Here is a 23326-nt window from a genome sequence, read left to right on the forward strand (position 1 = left end):
CTTAGCTCTTAGGGCAACTTAATTTAATATAGAGATTAATCTTAGGCTTATGATTAGGTTACTCCACTGCAACTTGGGACTCCTATAGAGCCCTTTGACATATTACAACACAACATTTTAAAATGTACATCCTGAATGTTATTTGATGGGACTTTGTGTTCATTTCCACTAGGTTGCTGGCATGTTCGACTACCCATTTCACATAATTAGCTTGTGTTTGTAAAATATATACACAATCGTGTCATTGATCTAAACAAAAGCACCCAATATCCATACTATTACAAAAGGGGGAGGGATTCTCTTCCCTCTCCCTGACATGTGAGGCGAGCTGCTTGATCCGGCCTGTGTGCGCGAGAGAGAGAGAGAGAGAGAGAGGCCGAAGGCCACCGGCCAGATTAGTCACTTTAAATTTTCACATCCACACACACAGAAGGAAAACTTCACTCTTTCATACCCACGAAGGAAAACAAGTTTTGTTTAAAAATTTGGGTTCTGAACTGCTGATGTTCATTAGAACACGTAGGATTCAGGAACCAAGGTTCATACTTTTCTAGGTTCCTCCTTTTCAAACTTGCGTATGCGATGCGCCCAAAGGCGCAAATCAGCCCATTCACGTGTTCATTACAAGCACGTGTATTTCTTTCTTACCTTCGTTCTGCACACTTCACTCTTGGTAAGGTAGCAAGCTGCGACTGTTGATACTTTGTGCTCTTATCCTGTCGAAGCGAATTACGTAACTTTGAATTCCCACACTTCAGAACTGCTTGATCTCTTGCCGTGCAGGCTTATTCTTTGCGGGCTACTCCACAGAAGAGCTGGGCTCTTATGTAGCGTTTGGGCGATTGAGAGCTTCTTGGGCCGTGAAGCTCTGTGTGTAGAGGGACCTGCAGAGATTCCAGGTAATCGGACGATTGAGTTAGCAGAGGGATATCAGAGAGGGGCAAAGGAACCCTATCTATGGCGGTTATTCGGTGATTTTGAAAAACGCAGAACATCTATTTCATTTTGGGCTTCAATTGGAGTGTTGTATATTTTTTGCACGGCTCGTTCGCGACGTTGATATTGTTTGGAAGCGCCGTGCGTGTTCAGGATTTTGGTGATTTGGGGAGTGTTTCCGCCGGTCAAGGTGAGCTTTATTCTGATTGTAAACACGAGAGCCTAGCTGAAGCACAGACTCACATTCATTGTCGGTTTGTGGTTGATGCTGACCAAGTTTGAATCGAACAGTAAATAGCCCCTATCTAGAGTAGACTTCCCCACTTGTTTACTGATGTTGCAAATGGAGACTGTTGCAAGTAGTACCACCAAAGCAGTAGAAGAAGAGAGCAAGACAGCTACAGGTGCCAAGAAGCTGGCCTTAACCCGCCCTACCCTAACCCTACCTCCAAGAAATGCTGCTGACGCTTTCTTAAAAGGCGCTGATGCCGCAACCCCGAGCCCGATGACATTTGTTTCAAGCCTCTTTTCGGATCAAGACCCTTTTGCAGGAGATCACAAATCCTTCTCACAACTACTAGCAGGAGCAATAAATTCCCCCACAACAACTAATGGACGAGGAGACGGATCGCTAAACTCCAGTAGTCTTCCTTTATCAGCTGATAGCAACGTACCTTCCACAGGAGGTGGCCCTGGCTCTGATGGGCTTCCACCCAGAGCACGATTCAAGTCAATGATGCCTCCCAGGCTACCCATACCTCGCTCTCCTTACCTCACAATTCCTCCAGGTCTCAGCCCCACCACTCTTCTCGACTCACCTGTTCTTCTACCTGCTGGGCTGGTGAGTTATCTTTTGCTTGTAGCAACCTTTACAGAGAACTTTTGGCCTCTGCTGGGACAACAAATTTAAATCGCAAGTGGTGAATGTTGATTCATCTCTCTTTAGGGCACCTTCTTACTAGAAGTTTGCATTAGTGAGAAGAGTGTATCGGTTGTATTTAAGATTTCCTCCTCACGAGACTGTTGTAAGCTGGCATCCTCATGCCAAGGAGGTCGTTTGAGGTGTTATAAGCGCTCATTCTTCTACCAATGTCATGCCTTATAGGTGTTAAGGGTTCATTATTCTTTGAACATTTTGGCTATACTTGTTTCATATTTGTAGGCAGGGAATTGCGATATTGGGTTGTGTATTGTATAACAGACCTTAAACAAGGACGAAACCCATTGTTTTTCTGTTGCGTTTGATTGCACATGAAATTACATCACTGTTCATTTTTTCTAAGAGGTCATCTTTCTTTTGTTCTTGGTGTTGCTATTTAGGCCGAGCTGTCACCTACAACTGGAACGTTTTTTTTCCCACCGTTTCCCCAGGACACAGCAGGTGCTACTGTACCCAGCAATTACAAAGAATGGAGTTATGGACAAGATGTCAGTCCTACATTCATATTCAAGCCTCATCCTCAGTTACCAAATTCTCCTCTGGCGAGCATGGTTTGTCAATGAACTTTGGTCAATTTCCATGATTTTCTGGAGGTCTGTAGCTATCAAGGGCTTCCTTTTGTTACCTGATTATAAATCAGTATGTTTTTTCTGCAGGGTCCTTATGGTCTCTCTCATCAACAGGCCTTGGCACAGGTTCAAGCTCAAGCAAGCTCACAGCAGGTGTCTGGATCTGCAGGATCTGGCACATCTGGTTTTGAACCCACATCCACTATGCCATCAGTAACAGTAGCTGCATCGACAGGTGCTGATAGTTCCTCCCAGGCAGTAAGCTCTCATGAACCATTGGCAGAATCATCAGAAAAGACTTTGCTGTCATCGCAATCAATAGTGCCAGTATACCCGTTGCCCCACTTGGTCGAGAGACCCTCTGAAGATGGCTATAACTGGCGGAAGTATGGGCAAAAGCAGGTGAAAGGTAGCGAGTATCCCCGCAGTTACTACAAATGTACACACCCGAGTTGTCCGGTGAAGAAAAAGGTTGAGCGCTCCTATGAAGGACAAATTACTGAGATTGTGTATAAAGGAGAGCATAACCACACAAAGCCCCAGTCTACTCGCAGGAATACAATGAGCAATACACATGTTACTGATGCTTCAACACGAGAGGGCTCCCTTTCGTCAACATTGGATCGAGCCAGTGCTTTGTTTGAGTTGAATAAGGCTGATAGCGACAGAAGTCAGCCTGCTGGTGGTTTGATTGGGACCCCAGAACCATCATTAGCCTCAACCAGTGATGATGAAGCTGAGGATGGTGGTGACAACGAGTCAGACCCAAAGCGCATGTAGTTATTCTGGTTTTTAGCATGTTCTGTTCTTCTTGGTTTTTTTTCAACTCCATGTTAAATATGCTTGCATTTTTGTGCAGAAAACTTGAGAAGATGAGAGAAGTCATTCCAAACCCTCCACTAAGAACTATTCGAGAGCCGAGAGTAGTTGTACAAACAACTAGTGAGGTGGATATACTTGATGATGGTTATAGATGGAGGAAGTATGGGCAGAAAGTTGTCAAAGGAAATCCCCACCCTCGGTTGGTTCTCTCTCTCTTCTTTTATATCCGCTTGTCTTGCTTGTATCATGACATGTCTGCCGCAGAGATCTGTTTCAAGTAGCTTTTTATTCTGCTTGTTGAACGTATGCACTACTTGGGGGTCAAATTGCAAGGTTTTGTAGTGGATTTGTTTGTGAAAGCTCATTGACTATCTCAAAAGAGAGGCATTGATTCTATTTGTGTATTTTGATAGTCACAAGTCTTAATACTGCCTTACTAGATCATCTTCACTAGAGTTGATTTTTCGTATTCTTAGGTACAATTGCAAACTCAAAGCGTCAAATGTATTCTTTTGAAGCTCATTGGCATCAATTTGCTTGTGAAAGGGGACCACGTTGTTTAAGAACACTGGCGAGGGCTTAAGAGTTGATTTTTTCTTCAATATGTCATTTGCAACATATCAAAGCTTAGATTTTCTTCAATGTGTCCTTTGCAAATCAAAGGGTGGATCTTGCAAATTTTGAAGTGCTATGGTGAATAACAAACTTTGTGGAAGGAGAATCTATTGTGTACGAGCCGTTTCATTGGAAGATGCATAAGTCTTCTCATATAGCAAATCCTCATCAAAGCTAACATTGAGGATGCACTAAAAGCTGTGGTGATGAAATAATCATTTCAGTAAGGGATAGGATCCCTCAATAAATGGCCTAGGAAACGGACAAAAAGTGGCCTTCACCTAAAATCTTGTTTATGATTTGAGCCTCACAAGGCTAGGCATAAGCACAAAGAAGCTTTCCGCAGACCTAGGCGGGAAACCCTTAACACCCCCTCACAAGTCTTAGGGGTGCAATCTCCATGGATTTCCGTCTGCGTTTGGCCACATAGTGATAAAGGAGTCTTAACAAGTCGTCACCAACATTAGTATGCACTTGAGCCACAAGCAGCAAAACAAGCTGCTACTGAGAGTAATCCTCGCAGGGTCTGAGGATAAACAATTGTGTCGCAAATCCATGTAAAAGTTACCCAAAAATCGCTATCAGTGTTCGTCAAGCTCTGGAAGCTTGTGAAGCCATAGAAACTAGAACTCCATCACTTGTACACCATGTTGGGAGGGCACGTCATCAGTAGCTACAAGGAAAAGGATTGCGGAGTGGCCCATTGCACCTCCATTGGGACAGACTGAGGAGACATACTTTGTCTACACTCACAATGCTAGAAGCCAACATATTGTAAATGTCCTGTGTTGGAGGACCGTGAAGATGAACAACCAAACCCCACCTCATCTGCCGCAGTAATCGCAAAGATCTGAATAGGACCTCTGGGCTGTATTGAGGAAGCTGGAGTAACTCCTTGAGTCTGCTGAAAAGGGGACACTCTTTGAGTGCAAGCTTGGAAATCCCCATTTGGAACTCTGAACTTCAATACCAGCTGGGAAGAGACCCTGCTGGTAGAAGTAGAAAGTAGTAGGGCGTACGAACCAAAGACCAGTACATTAAGTTGGTGCAGGTAATACTTGCGAATATGGCCTTCTATACTACCTGTGGAACAAAGAACCTGTAGGCTTACCATTTGACCAGACCAAGAAGAATCAACAATTTTTGCGAGTTGAAAACCTGCTCTTGCGTCCAGACATCTTTGTGCAAGAGGTACAAAACCCCTCTTAACTATAAAGCAGGGGTCATGCAATTGTTGCAACACGCTCGAACAAATATCATAAAATCCAAGTGCTCCACCTAAGCATAGGTAGCAAGATTATCCTCCCTTCTAATTAGGAATTGGGGACCACGAGTGAGGGTGCATGACATATGTAGAAAATTGGGGCTAGATGACAAGTTCCTGCTAGATCCACAATATACCACCCCTTGTCAAGAGATCCACCACCCGAAGCAAGTAGGTTATACAAAACTCAATATCAAAAAGAAGAGAGGGGTCCATATAGTGCTGCCACGTCAACAGATCCATGCAAATTGGGGGTCCTTGCTTTATTTTAATGTTCTTATGTCCCTTGGGTCCCATCGCACAAGACCCTATAAGTTGGAACAACTTATAAAATTGGACCTTTCATTTTGGCCTTTGGATTGGTTCAGCAAGTTGTCACAACTTCTTCTGTATCATTAGCGGGGATCTGAACTCTTTCTGTCCGGAGTCTGTTTTTTAGGTCATGTCACATCATCACTTTGTGACGGGTACTTTATCTCTATATGTTTGATCCAGGCACGAAAAACCGGGTTTCTTGCATAAAGGTTGTATCCATATGCATGTACGGATCCACACAGCACCGTACGTCCGTATAGTACGGATCCATATTGTACGCTTTTAAATATATGTATAAAAAAAGACCAAGCTTATCCAGTGCTTGTTTTTGCCCTTGTTATAGGTTATTTTTGGGTGCCTAATTATGGAGAGCTTTCTTTGCAACAAATACAAGAAGTCACCTACAAAGCCTTGCACAATGTAACGGGACGACTATACGTGCCAACGGAAAAGAACAGACTGAACGGACTTTTAACATTTCAAGATAAATGATCTGAAAGTGATACATGACACACGAGATGCGGAGCGGGGGAGTTCCACCCCAAGAGAGCACTAGCCCCAAACTTGGTATTTCTTTATATTGCTTCAACTTAGTTACAACCTGGTACTCCCTTACTCTGCACTTCCATGCGGGGAATCGTGCCAAAGAATGAGCCCATGGCACATATTTAAAGGCCCTTGGCTTTGAAAAGCAGTTTACATCAGAAGCATCTAGTCTCCCAAAAGCTAGCAGCAGTGTAAGAATGCGGAAATCCATACATTTTCCACGTCAGCAATTGGCTGCGCAAAACGTGGAACTGTCCGTACAGTTTACCACGTCAGCATGCTAGCACGAAAACCGGGTCTTCCTTACAACAATGCCTCGTCATCAATTGTCTATGCAAGAGGTATTGTCTTTGTTATTTTTAAGCCCTAGGAACTTGGGCCCCATCGGATGGGGTCCTCTAAGTTGTTGGGAACTCTTTAAAAATTGGGCCTCTTGACGAGAAACTATAAGTTGGTGAGGACTTCTTTTGTTGCCGCTTCTCTTAGATTTTAGGTGCCTCGGTCGGGATCTTCAAGTCGGCTAGGGTTGGGTTTGGGAAACCCCAACCAGCCGGGTCTTCGATGGCTTGACACGTTAGTAGTTTGTGACACCCCCCTTCTTGAGAGAGAAGAGTAATCGTTCGTGATTACCGTATATATGCAAAACAACTCATGTTAACTCAAAAATTTTTAAGGGTCATTCCGAGAGACGATCAGATTTCTCATTTCAAATCGGAGGTCTTGATATTTTGACGTAGCAAAATTAGCCATCACACCCAGATCGTGTTGATATGTAACAGGTGTCTTGATGTACTAAAAGTACATATTGATGCAAGCTCACCCAGTTAGGAATATTAAGTGGTTGGCACATCACAATGCAACACAAATGCTGACATATGCATGTTATAGAACATAGAAACATATAGTCGCCGATGAACCCCCCGGCAAATAATCATCCCGGTCAAGGCCATGAGCTGTTTAACGACTCCCTCATCATTCCTCTTGCAAATCAACTAAAGAGGTCCGGGCCATGAGATATAGAGGTCTTTTACAACCAAACGCGCTCCCCGGGCTGCAGCCTGCCTCGCTTGGAGGTGTTGAGAGTACCCACTACTTAGAATTCTTAGTACCCCCCCACCGCGTAAATAACCATCCACCTTTGGGCTATGAGTATAAACAACATTTTTCAAACATTCAATCTCCCCCGCAAATAATCACAAGAGTTCGGGCCATGAGTATGGGCAAGTATTCACAAACATCAATTCTCGTCAGTACTCCTCTCGAGAGTAAATTACCAATCATTGAAATCAATATTGAAACCAATATTAAAACTAGAGGCAAATGATTCTCAAGGCGGCACCAAGACAGGTTTAAAACAGATACATTCTATATCAAACAAATTTCAAACAATACTTTCTTTAAAAAAGTTCAAAAGTATCTAAATTCAAAGCAATTAGAAAAATCATTTGGGTTTTTGTTTGGACAGCCGAACTTTGAGGACGACTAGCTTGTCCTTCTGCATCAAGATAATCGTACGGTTCTGGATCCGGAGTGTCGTGTCATTCTTGTCATGCCATGTCCAAGAGAACGTCACATTTGCCCAACTTTATGATGCGGAAATCGGCTTTTCCATGATATCCTTGAATAAACATTGGAAGAGCACCAATGAGTGGTACCACTTTTTGAGTTTGTCACGTGGCTAACTCTGCTTCAAGTTCTCCATCCTATGCATCATAATCAAAGTTCATCTGCTTCAGGAATTTTGGATGGCTGAAATTTTCAATAGCTCCTGGGTCAAAGAAAATCAGGGCTTTCAAGCCATTGACTTTGCCATATGCTCTACAGAGTTCATTTGTACTTTCAAGGTTTATGGCATAAATGTTAGGTACAAGGCCAATGGCAAGTTTAGCTGGTTTGTGGTTGAAGGCGGTCTTGGGGTTTTGTCGACTGTTGGCACAGGCGTCGGCTCTGTTGGTTTGCCAGTTTGAAGGGGACAACTAAAATAGTTTTACCTTGATTGAAATCATCCAAAACATCCGCCTTCTTGTAATAAAGTATCTTGTTGTTGAGGCGTCAAAATGAGGCTTTTGAGGTTGATTTTCGCGAGAATCTCGAGGAGTTGTTTGTTGTGATCGAGGATTCTGGTTTGTTGTCGGGGTTTGTTCTGTGTAAACTCTAGCTTGCCTCTCATAAGCTTATCCCTAAGAATAACAAGTAACAGAAGAAGAAGTGTGGGGAAGGTGAAGAAGAAGCCTACTTGGTACCTCTTGTGATGGCGATGGAGAAGAAGGGTAGAGTGAAGCAGGAGCAGCCCACGAAAGTGGTTCAGAAGGAGATGGCGTGGAGAGAAGAGAATTCGTACGATTTGGGAAAAACGCCCTAGCGTTGAGTTTGGGGCTATCTCTTTATTATACGAGTAAGTGACCTAAAGGTCAAGGGCCATTCACATTTGGGCCCTTGACTCGAGGCTTAAAATGCCTTTATAAACATTATTCCCTAACAACCTCCCACCTAAAGGCAATGTGCCTCGGGAGAGAAAAGAATAGCTAACTATGGTGCATCAGCTGACTATACACTTACTCATTCAACCCCCATCATCTGGCGGCAATATGCAAACCTGTCTGCTGGGAGACTCTTGGTCAGAAGATCTGCAGGATTGCCATTTGTATGCACCTTGACAAGGGTGATAGCCTTGTCCTCAAGCACATTCCTTGCAAGCATGATAGCACTCTTGACTATCACAATGTAGCACAAGAACCTGTTACTTGATGCCAAGCTCTTCTACCAAACGCATGAGCCATAAAGCTTCTTTGCTTGCCTCATTGGCAGCCACATATTCAGCCTCAGTGGTAGACAAAGCAACACATTTTTGCAGTCTAGAAGTCCAAGAAATGCACCTCCTGTGAAAGTAAACACATATCCAGAGGTAGACTTTCTGCAATCTGGAAGTCCAGCAAAGTCTACATCTACATCTGTAAAGCCATGCACAGATGTCTCACTCTTCCCAGAACAAATGCATGTCTTTAGTGCCTTTCAAGTATCTCAAGATATGTTTGACTGCTTCCCAATGCTTTTTGCCAAGGTTACTCATGTACTTGCTCACCACTCCCACCGCAAATGCAATGTCGGGACGCGTGGCAACCATAGCGTACATTAAATTGCCAACGGCTGATGCATAAGGAATCTTGGCCATTTCAGCCAGCATATCATCTGTCTTTGGGCAATCGTGTGCAGTAAGTTTTACATATGGAGGCAACGGAGTACCAATTACCTTTTCCCCTTCCATATGAAAACGATGCAACACCTTATCAATGTAATCTCGCTGAGATAGATACAGATGCTTGTTGGGTCTATCTCGAGAGATACGCATGCCCAAAATATGATTAGCATTACCAAGATCCTTCATGTCAAAGCGTTTCCGTAAGCTTTGCTGTAATGCATTCAACTTAGTGACATTTCTGCCCGCAATAAGCATGTCATATACATACAAAATCAGCAGTAGAAGACTTCCATCACTGGCCTTTTTGCTATACAAACAGTGATCGGAATTACATCTTCTGTATCCTTGAGATCTCATGAATGTATCAAACTTGTGGTACCATGCACGTAGAGACTGTTTTCAAACCATACAAGCTCTTCAAGAGTCTACAAACTTTTTTCTCTTGCCCCTTTGACACAAAACCTTATGGCTGCATCATATAAAGCAAACCACCGTGCAAAAACGTTGTTTTTACATCCATTTTCTTTAATTTCATATCTTGAGAAGCAATCAGACCCAAAACAAGTCGTAATGTGGCAAGCTTCACGACAGGAGAGAAAATCTCATCAAAGTCAACACCATGCTTTTGCTTGTACCCTTTAGCAACCAAACGTGCCTTGTACTTAGAAGAAGCATCAGATGTGACCTTTTTCTTGTAAACCCATTTACATGGCAGAACCTTATGCCCTTTAGGCAAACCTACCAAATCCCATGTATGGTTCTTCTCCAAAAACTGCATTTCCGAAACCATTGCTTTGAACCATTTTTTACTGTCATCACGTTGCATAGCCTCTTTATAACAAGACGGCTCACCACTATCAGTAAGCATGACATAGTCCAAAGACGGTTCATATCTATCAGGGGGCCTTGTCACCCGAGTAGACATACACACCCAATGATCCATAACAGGTGGGTTTTCGGCCTGTAAGTCATCAAAAACAGCAGGTTGGCTGGTTGCATCACATCAACGGGCTGCCTATGGCCATCAACCTGTTCCCCAACCTGTGGTGCATCAATGGCAATTTCTTGGGGCTGATTTTCAGCACCTATTGGCTGGTTTTCAGCACCATTTTCAGCATGCATTTGCTACTGAACATTGGGCCTTCTTGGCTGTCCATAAGTCACATCTTCACGAAAAACAACCCTCCACACTTCCTTGACTCTTATGGGCTGTTTATGCATGCAATTTTCATTGAGGATGACATCATTGCTGCGTATGATTTTCCGCAATGTGGGATCCCATAATCTATACCCCATTTCACCGTCCTCACCATATCCTAGGAAAATACATTTGCTAGACTTGGGTTCAAGTTTGGTGCGCAGTTCACTCCGGATGTGAACATAGGCCTCGCAACCAAACACTCGCAAATGTGCATATGAGGGTGGCTTGCTGGACCACACCTCCTCAGGCACCTTTCCACCCAAAGTCTTAACTCGGTGAGCGATTAATCAAGTGAATAGCTGTTTGCACAGCTTTGGCACAAAAACCATGAGGTAATGCAGCATGTGACAGCATACTCCGAACTTTGTCCTGGATAGTCTGGTTTAACCTCTCTGCAACTTCATTCTGGGAGGGATTAAAAGGAGGAGTGAGCTCTCTTTTAATGCCTTTAGCAGCACAAAAGTCAATAAATGCTTTTGATACATACTCTCCACCATTATCTGAGCGCAAAGACTTAAGCTTCTTGCCAGTATGATTCTCAACAAACGCAAGAAACTTCTTAAAAGTATCCAAAACATTACTTTTAGCACGTATTGGATACACCCACACCTTACGTGTAGCATCATCGATAAACGAGACAAAATACTGCTTTCCTTGTGCGGTGTTTGAGTGTGCTTACTATAAATGCAATGTTGACAATGAGAAAAATCAGCATACCTCAAACTCAAGAGACATAAAATGTGAATTCCTTGGATGCAAACATTTCATCTTTTCATGAGTAATCAGCATACATTCGTGCTCATTCATGAGTGAATCGTGCTCATCGTACACTATGTCATGCCTATGAAAAGGGATCACATAAAGACGGTGACTAAAATACAGGAAAGCATCACGAATGAAACACTCAAAGAATGCGTGCTGACTAATCATCCGAACACAGAATACTTCCTGTGGGGGTTCTTTGGACCTAGGCTCGAGAGCCAAGATCGGTTCTTTGTGAGGGGGTTCTTTGGACCTCGACTCGAGAGCCAAGATTGGTGCTTCGTGATTGATCGTCTCTGCAATGAGATTAGCTTCACTAGAGAAAAGTATCAACTAACACATCATCCTTGTGAACAATCACATCATCTTCATGCAAATCATCATGCTTGTCATTATCATGCAATTCATCATGCTTGTCATTATTATTTAAATCATCATGCTTATCATTGTCATTCAAATCATCATGCTTATCATAATCATGTAAATCATCTGTGTCATGCTTTGGAGAAGAAGAGAAGGAGAGAGTCTCCTTTTCCCGAATCTCTTGCATCTGTGCTTGCACTTGAGAAAAGGGTCGCAACATCTCTTTCATGTGTCGGTCGTTCATTGCTTTTCTTGCTTTGTTCTCGCGATCAAGTTCTGCTTCTCTTACTTTGCGCTCACGATCCAATTCGACCTCGACTCGAGAGCCAAGATCGGTGCTTCGTGATTGATCGTCTTTGCAATGAGGTTAGCTTCACTAGAGAAAGTATCAACTAACACATCATCCTTGTGAACAATCACGTCATCTTTATGCAAATTATCATGCTTGTCATTATCATTTAAATCATCATGCTTATCATTGTCATTCAAATCATCATGCTTATCATAATCATGCAAATCATTTGTGTCATGCTTTGGAGAAGAAGAGACGGAGAGAGTCTCCTTTTCCCGAATCTCTTGCATCTGTGCTTGCACTCGAGAAAAGAGTCGCAACATCTCTTTCATGTATCGGTCGTTCATTGCTTTTCTTGCTTTGTTCTCGCGATCAAATTCTGCTTCTCTTACTTTGCGCTCACGATCCAATTCGGCTTGTCTTTCTTTGGCTTCCAAGCGTGCTTGCTCGTGCTCATGTGCTATGGTTGCCATTCTTTCTTCGCGCTCTAACTTCCTTCGCATAAACATCTGGTCCAAAGCCTCCATAGGAGTAGGAGTTAGTGCAATCCTTGACTTAGATGGGGAAGGGAGAGGGTCAGAAAAACCTCCTTGGTGGGGAAATTCTTCTTCGCTACTTTCATGCTCACCACCTCCAAGAAAAGTATCCATTCCGCTTCGGGTGATGACCATACTCTGAGATCGTGGGTTCTTAAGTTCACGAGGAACTTGGGTTCTTGTGGGTCTTGGTTCTTGGGTCCTTGAGGGTCTTGAGGGCTTGAGTTCTTGAGGTTCTTCTTTAGCTTGCAATCTGTGTTAGAGAAGGATCTTCTCTTCACCCGAGTTCTTCTCTTCACCCGATTTCTTCTCTTTTCCGCGGGTGCACTCCTTGGCGCCCTTGCGCTCACACCAAGGTTGCTTTTTCCCACCTCACGTCGATTGGCTGGCTGCTAAGTGCACGGTCCGCTCTCAATTAGTGAAAAGAGAAACAAGGGGAGGTTGGACAAGCCCTTCTTTCTTGGGTTTCCTGTCACTCTTCAAAAACACGATTAGGAATCGACACGCCCAAGAGGACTTGGGTTACGTGTGACCGCAACAAGCAAAAAAAATTCTTGCGGTTCTTTTCTTGAGTAATACAGAACACTGCCAAAGCTCTGATACCAATGTTAGGTGCAGCGGAAGTGAATGTTGAACTTTGCTCAAGATGAGTGCTCCGAACTGTGCTCAAGGTTCCTTTTACTTACGGAAGGGAAAGCCTTCCGGAAGTTCCTTTAGTGAGAGAGTGCAAATGATCACAAACAAAGTGGTGAACACTATGAATGAAGGTACTGAGACTGAGAGCTAGAGAGAGAAGAATACAACACTTGAATGTTGGCCCCACTCTCTATGGCGAGAGCGGTCTACTATTGATTGCACAAATCTCTAGAATGCTTTGGACTTGCCGACGATGTCGACGACGATGAGGACGACAACTTCATTGTCGTCGACAAGACGAGCTGAAATCTGAAGACTCTAATGGCTGAAATCTGCAAATCTTTATCTGTTGAATTCCGACTCTATGTCGGTGACGATGTCGATGGCGACGACGATGCGCTGATAACTCAGATGCTGAAATCTGCGTTTTCCAGGCTGAATCTGCAAACAAGAAGTCCTACCAACTTATGGGGACCCTGTCCGATGGGGCCCCAGTGACATAAAGGAATTAAAATGAAGCAAGACCCATGCACACCAAGACTTGTGCAAAAACTGATGATGTGACAGTTGTACGGACGCTCTGCGTTTTGTGGTGACTGCTGACATGGCAGTTGTACGGAATTCCGTGATTTACGCTGGCAGGTATTTGGCATTGCTTTTGGACCAGAAGCTTTTGAGTTTGAAGGCTTTTCATGTAAACTGCTTTTGGGACCTATGGCATTTAAATATGAGGCCATGGTCTCATTCTCTGGCATGCTTCCTAGAGAAGGTGCAGAGTTTGGAGTATGGGCTTGTACTGTGTTGATGCAATATAACATATCGACAGGGGGGCCAAGGTTTGGGGCCAAGACTCTTTGGGGTGGAATTTCGCCACTCCTTGTCCCGTCTCTCTCTCTCTCTCTCTCTCTCTCTCTCTCTCTCTCTCAGTTCAGTCGTTATTGTTGGGGTGATAAAGCCCAATGTGCCGCGCCTAAGTGTTGGGCGGCCGAAGACTAGCGGGAACTAACATTGACTATTCTTTCTACATAAAAGAATAAGGACTCATAACCCTAACACTATTGTGTTTGGAGTCTACCCAAACCTATGTCTCCTCTCTTCTCCATTGCTGCACACACACACACACGCTCTCGCACGCGCTCTTCAATTGGTATCAGAGCTCAGGGATTGGGAGCACCATTGGAGCTCAGCGGAGAGGCAAGCGGAGAAGCAGCAAAAACTGCAGCACGTTTTTGCAGATCTATTTTGGCCTATTAAAACGTCTTCATTTAAGTCGATTCTAGACCGGTTTTTTGTCCTCTTCAATTTTGCAGAAGAAAGTTTTTTCAAAATCTTCACCGATTTTGAGGTACGTCACTCAGACTGCCTGTAGGTCGTGAAGTAGAAGCTGCAGATTTTTACAGATCTGTTTTGATCTGTAAAAACAGCTAATTTCAAGTCCATTCCCTCCCGGGATCCCCAACCATTTTTGCGTGGTCTACAACTTTGCAGAAGGAAGTTTTTGCAAATTTGCACAGTTTGAGAGGTATTCAGTTTAGACAGTAGGGTGGTCTACCCTCGTCTGTTCTTCTTTGTACAGGTTTTCGTTGCAGACTCTTTCTGCAATGTCTGTCACATGCATATTTGATGTAAGGTCTTGAGGGTCTCTTATATCAGGCAAACCGTCGCAGCGGTTACAGAAAAGGGTTTCTGTGGTTGATATAAGATCTTATGCGGTTTATGTATTGTGATGGAAATATGCAAAGCCTATTGTTGAGGGTCGTGGTAAGGTTTTATTGAGCTGGGGGATTCTCAAATGTGTAGATCCTTTCGGTGATACAGGTTTTGGAGCGAGCCCCCGATATCCCCATAGTTTTGGTATCGACATAGCATGTATCTTTATGTGGTTAGTGCTGTATTAGTGTGCATCTGCTGACCCGCCATTGTTGGCATTGCTGTCATCTTTATGCGTATGCCTTTGACAGTGTTCAGTTGGTCAGAGACACTCTTCTAGAGTTGGAGACATTGACATTGACAGTTCTTTGAGATTTTATCTTGCCGGTTTAGCCACTTTGATCGGCATTTCAGTCATTGTACACATTTGTTTTGGGTTCAGAAGTCAGTTTTGCAGGGGAGACTCTACCGAAAATTTTCAGGTTTTCTATCATCTTCTTTAGTGGAGCGGATCTATCACTTTTGTTCCTTGTCGAGTGATGGCTTCATCATCGGAGAACTCTTTGTTCAACATTGAGAAGTTAGATGGCACTAACTTCCCATTCTGGAAGGAACAAATTTACAACGTCTTAGTACAGAAGAAGCAGATCCGGCCGATAAAGATGAAAGGGATAAAGCCTGAGGATATGGATGAGTATGATTGGCAGGAGTTGGATGAGCTTGCCAGGTCCACCATCATGCTGACTTTGTCAAAGAATGTGTACTTCAATGTGAACATGGAAAAGACTAGTTATGAGCTGTGGAAGAAGTTATGTGACCTGTATGAGAAGCAAAGTGCAGCATTACAGGTTTATTGGCTGAAAAAGTTAGTTGATTTGAAGATGGATGAGGGCACATTCAAGTGAAACCATGTCAATGAGTTCAACACAATTTTCAGTCAGCTTTCGGCGCAGGGAGTCAATTTCGACAATTCGGTCAAAGCAATGTTCTTGCTAGTTACGTTGCCAGAAAGTTGGGATACTTTTCGCACAGCCATAACTAACTCAACACCTCTTGATGGTTTAACATGTGCTGATGTTGAGGGCAGTTTGCTTACTGAAGAGGTTAGCAGGAAGAATCTTGATACTTCTCGTGGTACTAGCAATGCTCTTGTTGTTCGTGGTCGATCACAAGAAAAGGGCAAGCATAATCTGAGAGAAAAATCTCGTAGCAAATCACGTGGCCGAAAAGACATTGAGTGCTATCATTGTCACAAAAAGGGTCATATGAAGAAAGACTGTCGAAAGTGGAAACAAGAGAAAAGTAAAGATAGGAAGTCGGAAGAAGGCAAGACTAAGGAAAGCAGTATAAAGATTGAAGAGATCAACAATGTTTTTGTTGAAGATTCTGATGGAGATATTTATCTCACATCTGCCATGGATTCAACATTTTTGGTTGCCACTGATGACTATGCTTTATAGGATTGGGTTATTGACTTAGGTGCTTCGTTTCATGTGACTCCTCACAGAGAGTGGTTCAGTACATATGATGCAGCCCGTAAAGGTCGTGTTCGTCTTGGCAATGATTTTGCTTGCGACATAGTTGGTGTCGGCAATGTGTAGCTGAAATCTCAGAATGGTTCTTCATTCATGCTCAAGAATGTGAGACATGTGCCGAAGCTTACCAAAAGCTTGATTTGTACAGGACAATTGGATGACGCAGGATATTACTGCACATTTGGTGATAGTTCGTGGAAGATCACCAAAGGTTCTTTAGTGGTAGCACATGGTTCAAAGTCTGGGACTTTGTACATGCTACATGTATCCAATGTTAAAAACCATGTTATTTGTGTAATCGAGCAGCCAAGTGTTTCTTTGTGGCATTGCCGGTTAGGACATATGTCTCAAAAGGGAATGAAAATCTTATCTCGTTTTCGTTATGTGCCTGGCTTCAATTTCTCAGACTTTTCAGTTTGTGAGCATTGTCTTTATGGTAAACAAACATAGTCACCACATAAAAGGGGAAGCACTCGAAAAAGTGAGCCATTAGAGTTAGTGCATAGTGATGTTTGTGGACCTATGCCTAACGTATCCATGGAAGGTTCATTGTACTTTGTTACATTCATTGATGACTTCTCAAGGAAAGTGTGGGTATATCCTCTCAAGAAGAAGGATGAAGTTCTTTCAAAATTTCAGAATTTTGTGGCATTAGTGGAGAATCAATCTGGCAAGAAAGTAAAGTGCTTGAGTTCAGACAATGGTGGTGAGTATATCACTATAGCCTTTCAGAAATTTTGTGATTCCAAAGGCATCAAAAGAGAGTTGACTGCTCCATATAACCCTCCACAAAATGGTGTTGCTGAGAGGATGAACCGTACCATACAAGAGAAGTTACGTAGCATGTTGTCTAATGCAGAGTTGCCTAATGGATTTTGGGCGGAAGCGTTAGCAACTGTTGTCCATCTTATTAATATATAACAAGGCTTTAGATGAGAAGGTATGTGAAGAGCTTTGGTCTGGGAAGTCACCTTCTTACAAGCATCTTAGAGTCTTTGGTTGTGAAGCGTATTGCCATGTTCCAAAGGAGTTTCGAAGCAAGTTGGCTCCTAAGTCAAAGAAATGTATATTTCTTGGCTATGGCAATCCTAGCGAGATGGGATTTCGGTTATGGGATCCTGAAGCTAAAAAGATAGTTCGCAATAATGACGTATACTTCAATGAAGTAAAGATGCATAAGAAGCCTGTGCATACAGTGGAGGTCAGGAGAGTTATCTTCCAAGAAGATGGAATTAGGGCTGAAGTGCCTAATGTCAGACAACAAGTACATAATCCTCCTGCAGTACAAGATGTTGTTGAGGGACAACCGGCTCAAGCAGTTATTAGAAGGTCTACAAGAGTTTCAAGGCCTCCTGATCGATTTACTCCCTCATTGGACTACATTATGTTGACAGATTGCGGAGAGCCTTCCTGCTATAAGGAAGCCATGTCAATGGATGACAAGGCAAAGTGGGAGAAAGCTATGCAATCAGAAATGGACTCGTTGCATAAGAATCAAACTTGGAAGTTGGTTCGGTTGTCTAAAGGTAAAAAGGCATTACCATGCAAATGGGTGTACAAGTAAAAAATTACACCTCATGATAATGAACCCAAGTACAAGGCACGACTTGTTGCTAAAGGATTTAAGCAGCAGCAGGGTATTGACTTTGATGAGATCTTTTCTCCGGTTGTCAAGATGACTACTCTGCTGTGTGTACTTGCGTTGGTTGCTAAAGACGACATGGAACTTAACCAGATGGATGTCAAGACGGCGTTCTTACATGGTGATCTTCAAGAAGAAGTTTATATGCAGCAGCCAGAAGGTTTTGTTGAGAAGGGCAATGAAGACTTGGTGTGTCAGTTAGAAAAGACTTTTTATGGTCTAAAACAGTCATCATGGGAGTGGTATCGTAAATTCTACTCGTTCATGCTCTCTCAAGGCTACAACTGTAGCAATATGGACCATTGCCTCTACACTAAGCGAGCTAACGATGGTAGTTTGCTGATTTTGGTCCTTTATATGGATGATATGTGAATTGCCGGGAAATGCAGGGATGAGATTTCAGCCTTGAAGTCAGAGTTACATGCAAACTTTGAAATGAAAGACATGGGTGAAGCAAGCCATATCCTTGGCATGCGCATTAAGCGAGACACATGCAAGAAATTTGTCTATGTGTCTCAATACGAGTACATTGCTAAAGTGCTCAAGCGTTTCAATACGGAGAAGGAGAAGGCATTGAGTACTCCATTGCCTCCATATGTGAAACTTTCTAAAAATGATTGCCCTAAGTCTGAAGAGGAACATGCTGAAATGGCACAAGTGCCTTATTCATCTGTAGTTGGGAGTTTAATGTATGCTATGCTTGCTACACGTCCTGATATTGCTTTTGCAGTGGGAGTTGTTAGCAGATATATGTCAAATCCAGGCAAGAAACATTGGGAGGCAGTAGAAGGGGTTATGCGATATTTGAATGGTACAAAAGACATGTGCATTTGCTTTGGAAGAAAGGAAGCATGTGTAATTGGTTACACGGATGTAGATTATGCGGGAGACTTGGATAAGAGAAGGTCCACTTCAGGCTATGTTTTTGAATTCATTGGAGGTGCAGTTTCATGGTGATCTCGTTTGCAAGATTGTGTTACCTTGTCTACTACAGAGGCTGAATATGTTGCAGCTTCAGAAGCTTGCAAGGAAGCTATATGGCTTGGTTGGCTGGTGGGAGACTTGGGAATCAATGTTGAGATGCCTGTGTTACATTGTGATAGCCAAAGTGCTATACAATTGGCAAAGAATCCAGTGTTTCATGCAAAGACAAAGCATGTGGATTACTTCATTCGTGAGGTGCTTGAGGACAAGCGATTGCAGCTTGCCAAGATTCACACCATTGAAAATCATGATGATCTTCTAACAAAGGGCTTACCTTCAGAGCGGTTTGCACATTGTCGGGCACTCATTGGGTAGATGATCATGGTCATTGTCTACCCGTATTGTATATATATAAACACTGTCACCCCAGCTTAAAGGCACATTGTCCTTTAAGTGGGAGGTTGCTGGGGTGGTAAAGCTCAATGTGCTGCGCCTAAGTGTTGGGCGGCCGGAGACTACCGGGAACTAACACTGACCATTCTTTCTACATAATAGAATAAGGACTCATAACCCTAACACTACTGTGTTTGGAGTCCACTCAAACCTGTGTCTCCTCTCTTCTCCATTGCTGCACACACACACACACGCTCTCGCACGCGCTCTTCAGTTATTGAAGTGCTAAAAGTCTGTTCTTTTCTATTGGCACGTGGTGCCCGTCTTGTGACAGTAAACTCTAGCTTTTCTTTCATCAGATTGTAGATGACCGCAACATGGTCCATAAGCTCTTGCATTATTGATACTTGTTTGGAAAGACAATACTCCTGTGAGAGTGATAGTAGTCCAATTGCATATCTCTTGCATTGGTCCTCAAGGAAATTAACTTGAAGAAAGACACCAAAAGGTACATCGAGAAACCTTTGGTTGTAGTCTTCCATGGTCTCCGTGGCAAACATTTTCAAGTTTTCCCATTTTGATAAAATCTAGACTTCAAATAGGTAGGTCATGTAACAACGTGCAAGAATAGTCTTGAAGAAGCGTGCCAAGTCCTTGGAGCATGTGGTTGGGTAGCGATTGAACTCCACCAGTGCATAGCATTGTCTTTGAGAAATCCCGCAACTCGAGAAATCTTCGATTCTTCGGTGTAGTTCCCCAAAGCATAAATGTTGTCAAATTGTTGGAGGAATTGCACGGCTTTCTTTCTATCCTTCACTCCTAAGTCCCACCATCATTGAAATCTTTTGGTTGGTTCGGTGCGAAGCCAAGATGTGGATAGTAGGGATATCCATAAGCGCTCCAACCATTGTACCCAGGTGGCAATGGACGTGGGGGAGGTGGTGGCAAAGGCGGATGCATTGGATCAAGCTCAGACGGCTGTGCCATGTTTCTAAGGACTCCCCTAATTGGAACAGAAGGGTGAGTTTGTTGTCAGTTAGAAGTGCTTGTTTTTTGGTGCTGGAGAAGGTGATACTACCTGGGGCATCAGAGGGGGCAACATGTTATCCAGGAACTGTTGGAAACTTTGCAACAACGGGAGATTTTGCTTAGGATGCCGCGAATGTATGTCGCAAAGCTCGTCGAGAAACTGCAAGTACTCTGTAGAACCTAGAAACGCCATTGTGCTTTGTCTGTTCTTGATAGGACTAATATTTCTTCAGAAAAGCACACGATTGGCGCTTTGATACCACTGTAGCAGGAGGGCACCATGTGCCAGCGGAAATGAATACACTGAATAGACTGTACCCACTTCAAGAATCAAAACAACTGAACTAAAAGAGAAACACTGCACATGAGACACGGAGTAGCAGAGTTCCACCCCAAGAGTGCGGTGGCCCCAAACGATGGCGCCCCTTTCAGTATTTATTTATATTGCTTCAACACAGTACAAGATTTGTGGCTCTTCCTCTACTTCCGCTCCCGCTAGAATGCCAAAGAAAAGGCTCACATTGTCTATTTGAAAGCCCCAGGTTATCCAAAAGCAGTTTACGTGAAAAGCAAAGAGTCTAAAAGCATTTGGTCTCCAAAAGCTAGCGCCTATCATGGCTATCTGTAGAGCAGCATGATGTCAATATTTTTCGTAATTCGTGGGCGTCTATACAACTGCCACGTTAGCATGGCATCACGTTTTGCGGGCGCCCTTACAATTGCCACATCATCAGTTTTTACGCCAGTCTGTGTGTGTGGTATCCTGCTTTATTTTAGGCCCCATCGAATGGGGGTCCTAATAGTTGTTGTGGGTTAGGATTTTAATCTTAAAAGCCACTCGGCGAGGATCTGTAAGTTGCTAGGGTTTAGGCCCCGCGATCAGGATCTGGAGGTTGGTTATGGTTAGGGCTAGAGCGCCCAATCCTCATGGTCTTGAGTTGCTTGACACGTTAGTAGTTCGTGACACCAAGTGTTATTCTTCTTGATGGAATTAAGTTCTTTCGGCATTGCGTCAATTTGGTGGAAAATTTGAAGTCGTTGCATCTCACAAGGTCTCCAACAGCCACTTTGGTAACTTTGTCTGACTTGTTTCCCATGGGAGGAGCTATTGGTACATCTGGTTGTACCTCTGCACTATGGTGAGAACCACTGTTATCTGCATCATCTCAAATGTGTGCATTCTCCTCCGTAGCGTGAGGGATAGGAATAGGAGAAGAGGGTTCATCAACCTCAAGAGGCAAATGATCATCTGGATCTTCAAGTATCTGCAAATCTAAAGTCTTCGTGAAAGCAGAGTTACCCGTAACGTGGAATGGGAACGATGACGGGATTCTGGCGAATGGGGGAACGGCCGAGGGGCCCGCAACGGGAGGCATAAAAAACGCCCAAATAATGCAATTTTTAGCTCTGTGTGATTGAATACAAGTAGCATCAGAGTTCTTTGACTCCAACACTCACAAAAAACTCAATTTGAAGACCATCCAACCTTAACATGGCAAACGTGCGTCGTGCAGGCTTGAGAGCTTGAGAGCTTGAGAGGGAGAGGGAGAGAGGAGGAGAGCTTGAGAGTTGAGAGAGAGATTGGAGAGGGAGAGAGCTTGTAGCCTTGTAGACTTGAGAGCCTTAAAGAGGCTAGAGCTTGAGACTTGAGCCTTGATAGCTTGTGTGCATTGTGAAGGTAAGGGGTGGGGCATTTTATATGGGGGAGACTCACCAAAAAAAATAAAGAATTTGAAAATCGGTGGTATCTCTTGTCAGTTTGGAATGGCCGGCCGTTCTGACCTGTTCGGTGCAACGTGAAGTGCCTGGAACGTCGTTTTGGCATTCTAGGGGCCAAAAGTACATGTTCCCGGTAACTCTAGTGATTGATGACCCATGATGTAATGGTGAGGATGATAAATGGTTGGATTTGAGCATTGACAAGCTCCCATAGCTTCATCCTTTGGCTATTGTTGACAAAACCTCCAAGCTCGTAAGAGTCGAAGACCGCCGTCATGGTCTCGTTCCAAATGGCATAGTTCTCGCTATTCAAGTACCGATTCGAGGGAAAGGTAGGAAGGGTAGGTATCCTGTTTGGTTGATCACCTACGTTGAGTAGAATTGAGACCAATCTCCCCACTCCTTGTTGATATGTGCTCCATCGTGAACTTCCCCTCGTTGTACTTCTTCACCATGGACTGAGTTAAAATCAAAATCATCACCCTTTTCCATTGAATTACAGAATTTGGGCATGTGACGAGGCCAAGATAGGATGGATGAAGGGAAATGTCTTCAATGGTTTCTTTTGTTCCCTCGTGGGGATGTAGCTTTTCTTCATCTCCCCGTAGACTAATCGTTGGAGGGGTGTTGTCTCTGTCAGATTCTGTCACAGGGGCGGGCACCACGTGCCAACGTAAAAGAACTGACTGAACAACTTTAAGCACTTCAAATAACAATTGAATTGAAAGAGATGCTCGACACGAGACGGGGAGTGGCGGAGTTCCACCCCGAGAGAGCATTGGCCCAAACGTTGGCACCCCTTTCGGTATTGCTTTATACTGCTTGAACTAATTACAACTCCCATGGCTCTGCTCTGCATCCCTTGCGGGTAGACTTCCAGAGTGAGAGCCCCTGGGTCATATTAAAGGCCTTGGCCTCTAAAAATAGTTTACATGAAAAGCAGTCAAACCCAAAAGCTTGTTATAACGAGCCAGTACATAGTAAAGGGCGGTATCAAATCTACAACCTGTTAATTACACACATAGTACTGATGGAAAAGAGAGAGACTCAACACTTGCGTCCAGTGGCTAGAATGCCCTGCGCAATGATGACCGACACCGTGTTGGCCCCAAAAACTGGCGCCCCTTACGGTATTTCTTTATTCTTTCTTTATTTCTTTACTCTTATACAACCACAGTCTAGCTTTCCCGAAGCTTTTGTGAAGTTCTGGTGCACTTTAGGAGCAAAACCCTAAACCTGATCAACACGCTCCTCAAGACCTCCCGTACGCCATGGGTTAGTTGCCTTGTGATTTGGAGGAGTTTTCACGCGAGAAAACTCTCCAAATTTGTGTTCCTTGGCGATGGGGCTGTGCGTACCTGTGGGGGATTAGCAAAAAGCTAATCCGGTTCCTGTTCAGAAGGCTCTTGCCTTAGCAAACACGCAGAAACCCACAAGA

At 43.6% G+C, this 23326-nt stretch overlaps 2 protein-coding genes across 2 annotated transcripts in view; both read left to right on the plus strand.

The window, feature by feature from the left end:
• Positions 1-582: 582 nt before the first annotated feature.
• On the plus strand, positions 583-1218 carry LOC147464099 (uncharacterized). Its single transcript, XM_086492850.1, has 4 exons — positions 583-673; positions 784-827; positions 879-899; positions 991-1218. Exons 1-4 carry the CDS (start codon positions 583-585, stop codon positions 1216-1218), a joined length of 384 nt encoding a protein of 127 aa, XP_086348976.1.
• A 52-nt stretch (positions 1219-1270) lies between these two features.
• Positions 1271-23326, plus strand: part of LOC147464100 (putative WRKY transcription factor 4) — a 33811-nt gene continuing 11755 nt past the window's right edge. The window contains exons 1-4 of the mRNA XM_086492825.1: positions 1271-1777; positions 2257-2427; positions 2533-3221; positions 3305-3466. Coding sequence (XP_086348951.1) covers positions 1271-1777; positions 2257-2427; positions 2533-3221; positions 3305-3466 — 1529 coding nt within the window. The remainder of the gene's footprint in view (positions 1778-2256; positions 2428-2532; positions 3222-3304; positions 3467-23326) is intronic.

This window comes from Adiantum capillus-veneris, chromosome 2 (assembly GCF_014529385.1).
Source record: "Adiantum capillus-veneris isolate H3 chromosome 2, ASM1452938v2, whole genome shotgun sequence".
Lineage (NCBI taxonomy): Eukaryota > Viridiplantae > Streptophyta > Polypodiopsida > Polypodiales > Pteridaceae > Adiantum > Adiantum capillus-veneris.

Excerpts from the sequence above, each read along its gene's own strand:
- LOC147464099 (XM_086492850.1), top strand. The coding sequence starts at position 583 with ATGCGCCCAAAGGCGCAAATCAGCCCATTCACGTGTTCATTACAAGCA. Across the intron at positions 828-878 it reads CAGAAGAGCTGGGCTCTTAT|AGGGACCTGCAGAGATTCCA; the intron begins GTAGCGTTTGGG and ends CTCTGTGTGTAG. Across the intron at positions 900-990 it reads GGGACCTGCAGAGATTCCAG|AACATCTATTTCATTTTGGG; the intron begins GTAATCGGACGA and ends TGAAAAACGCAG.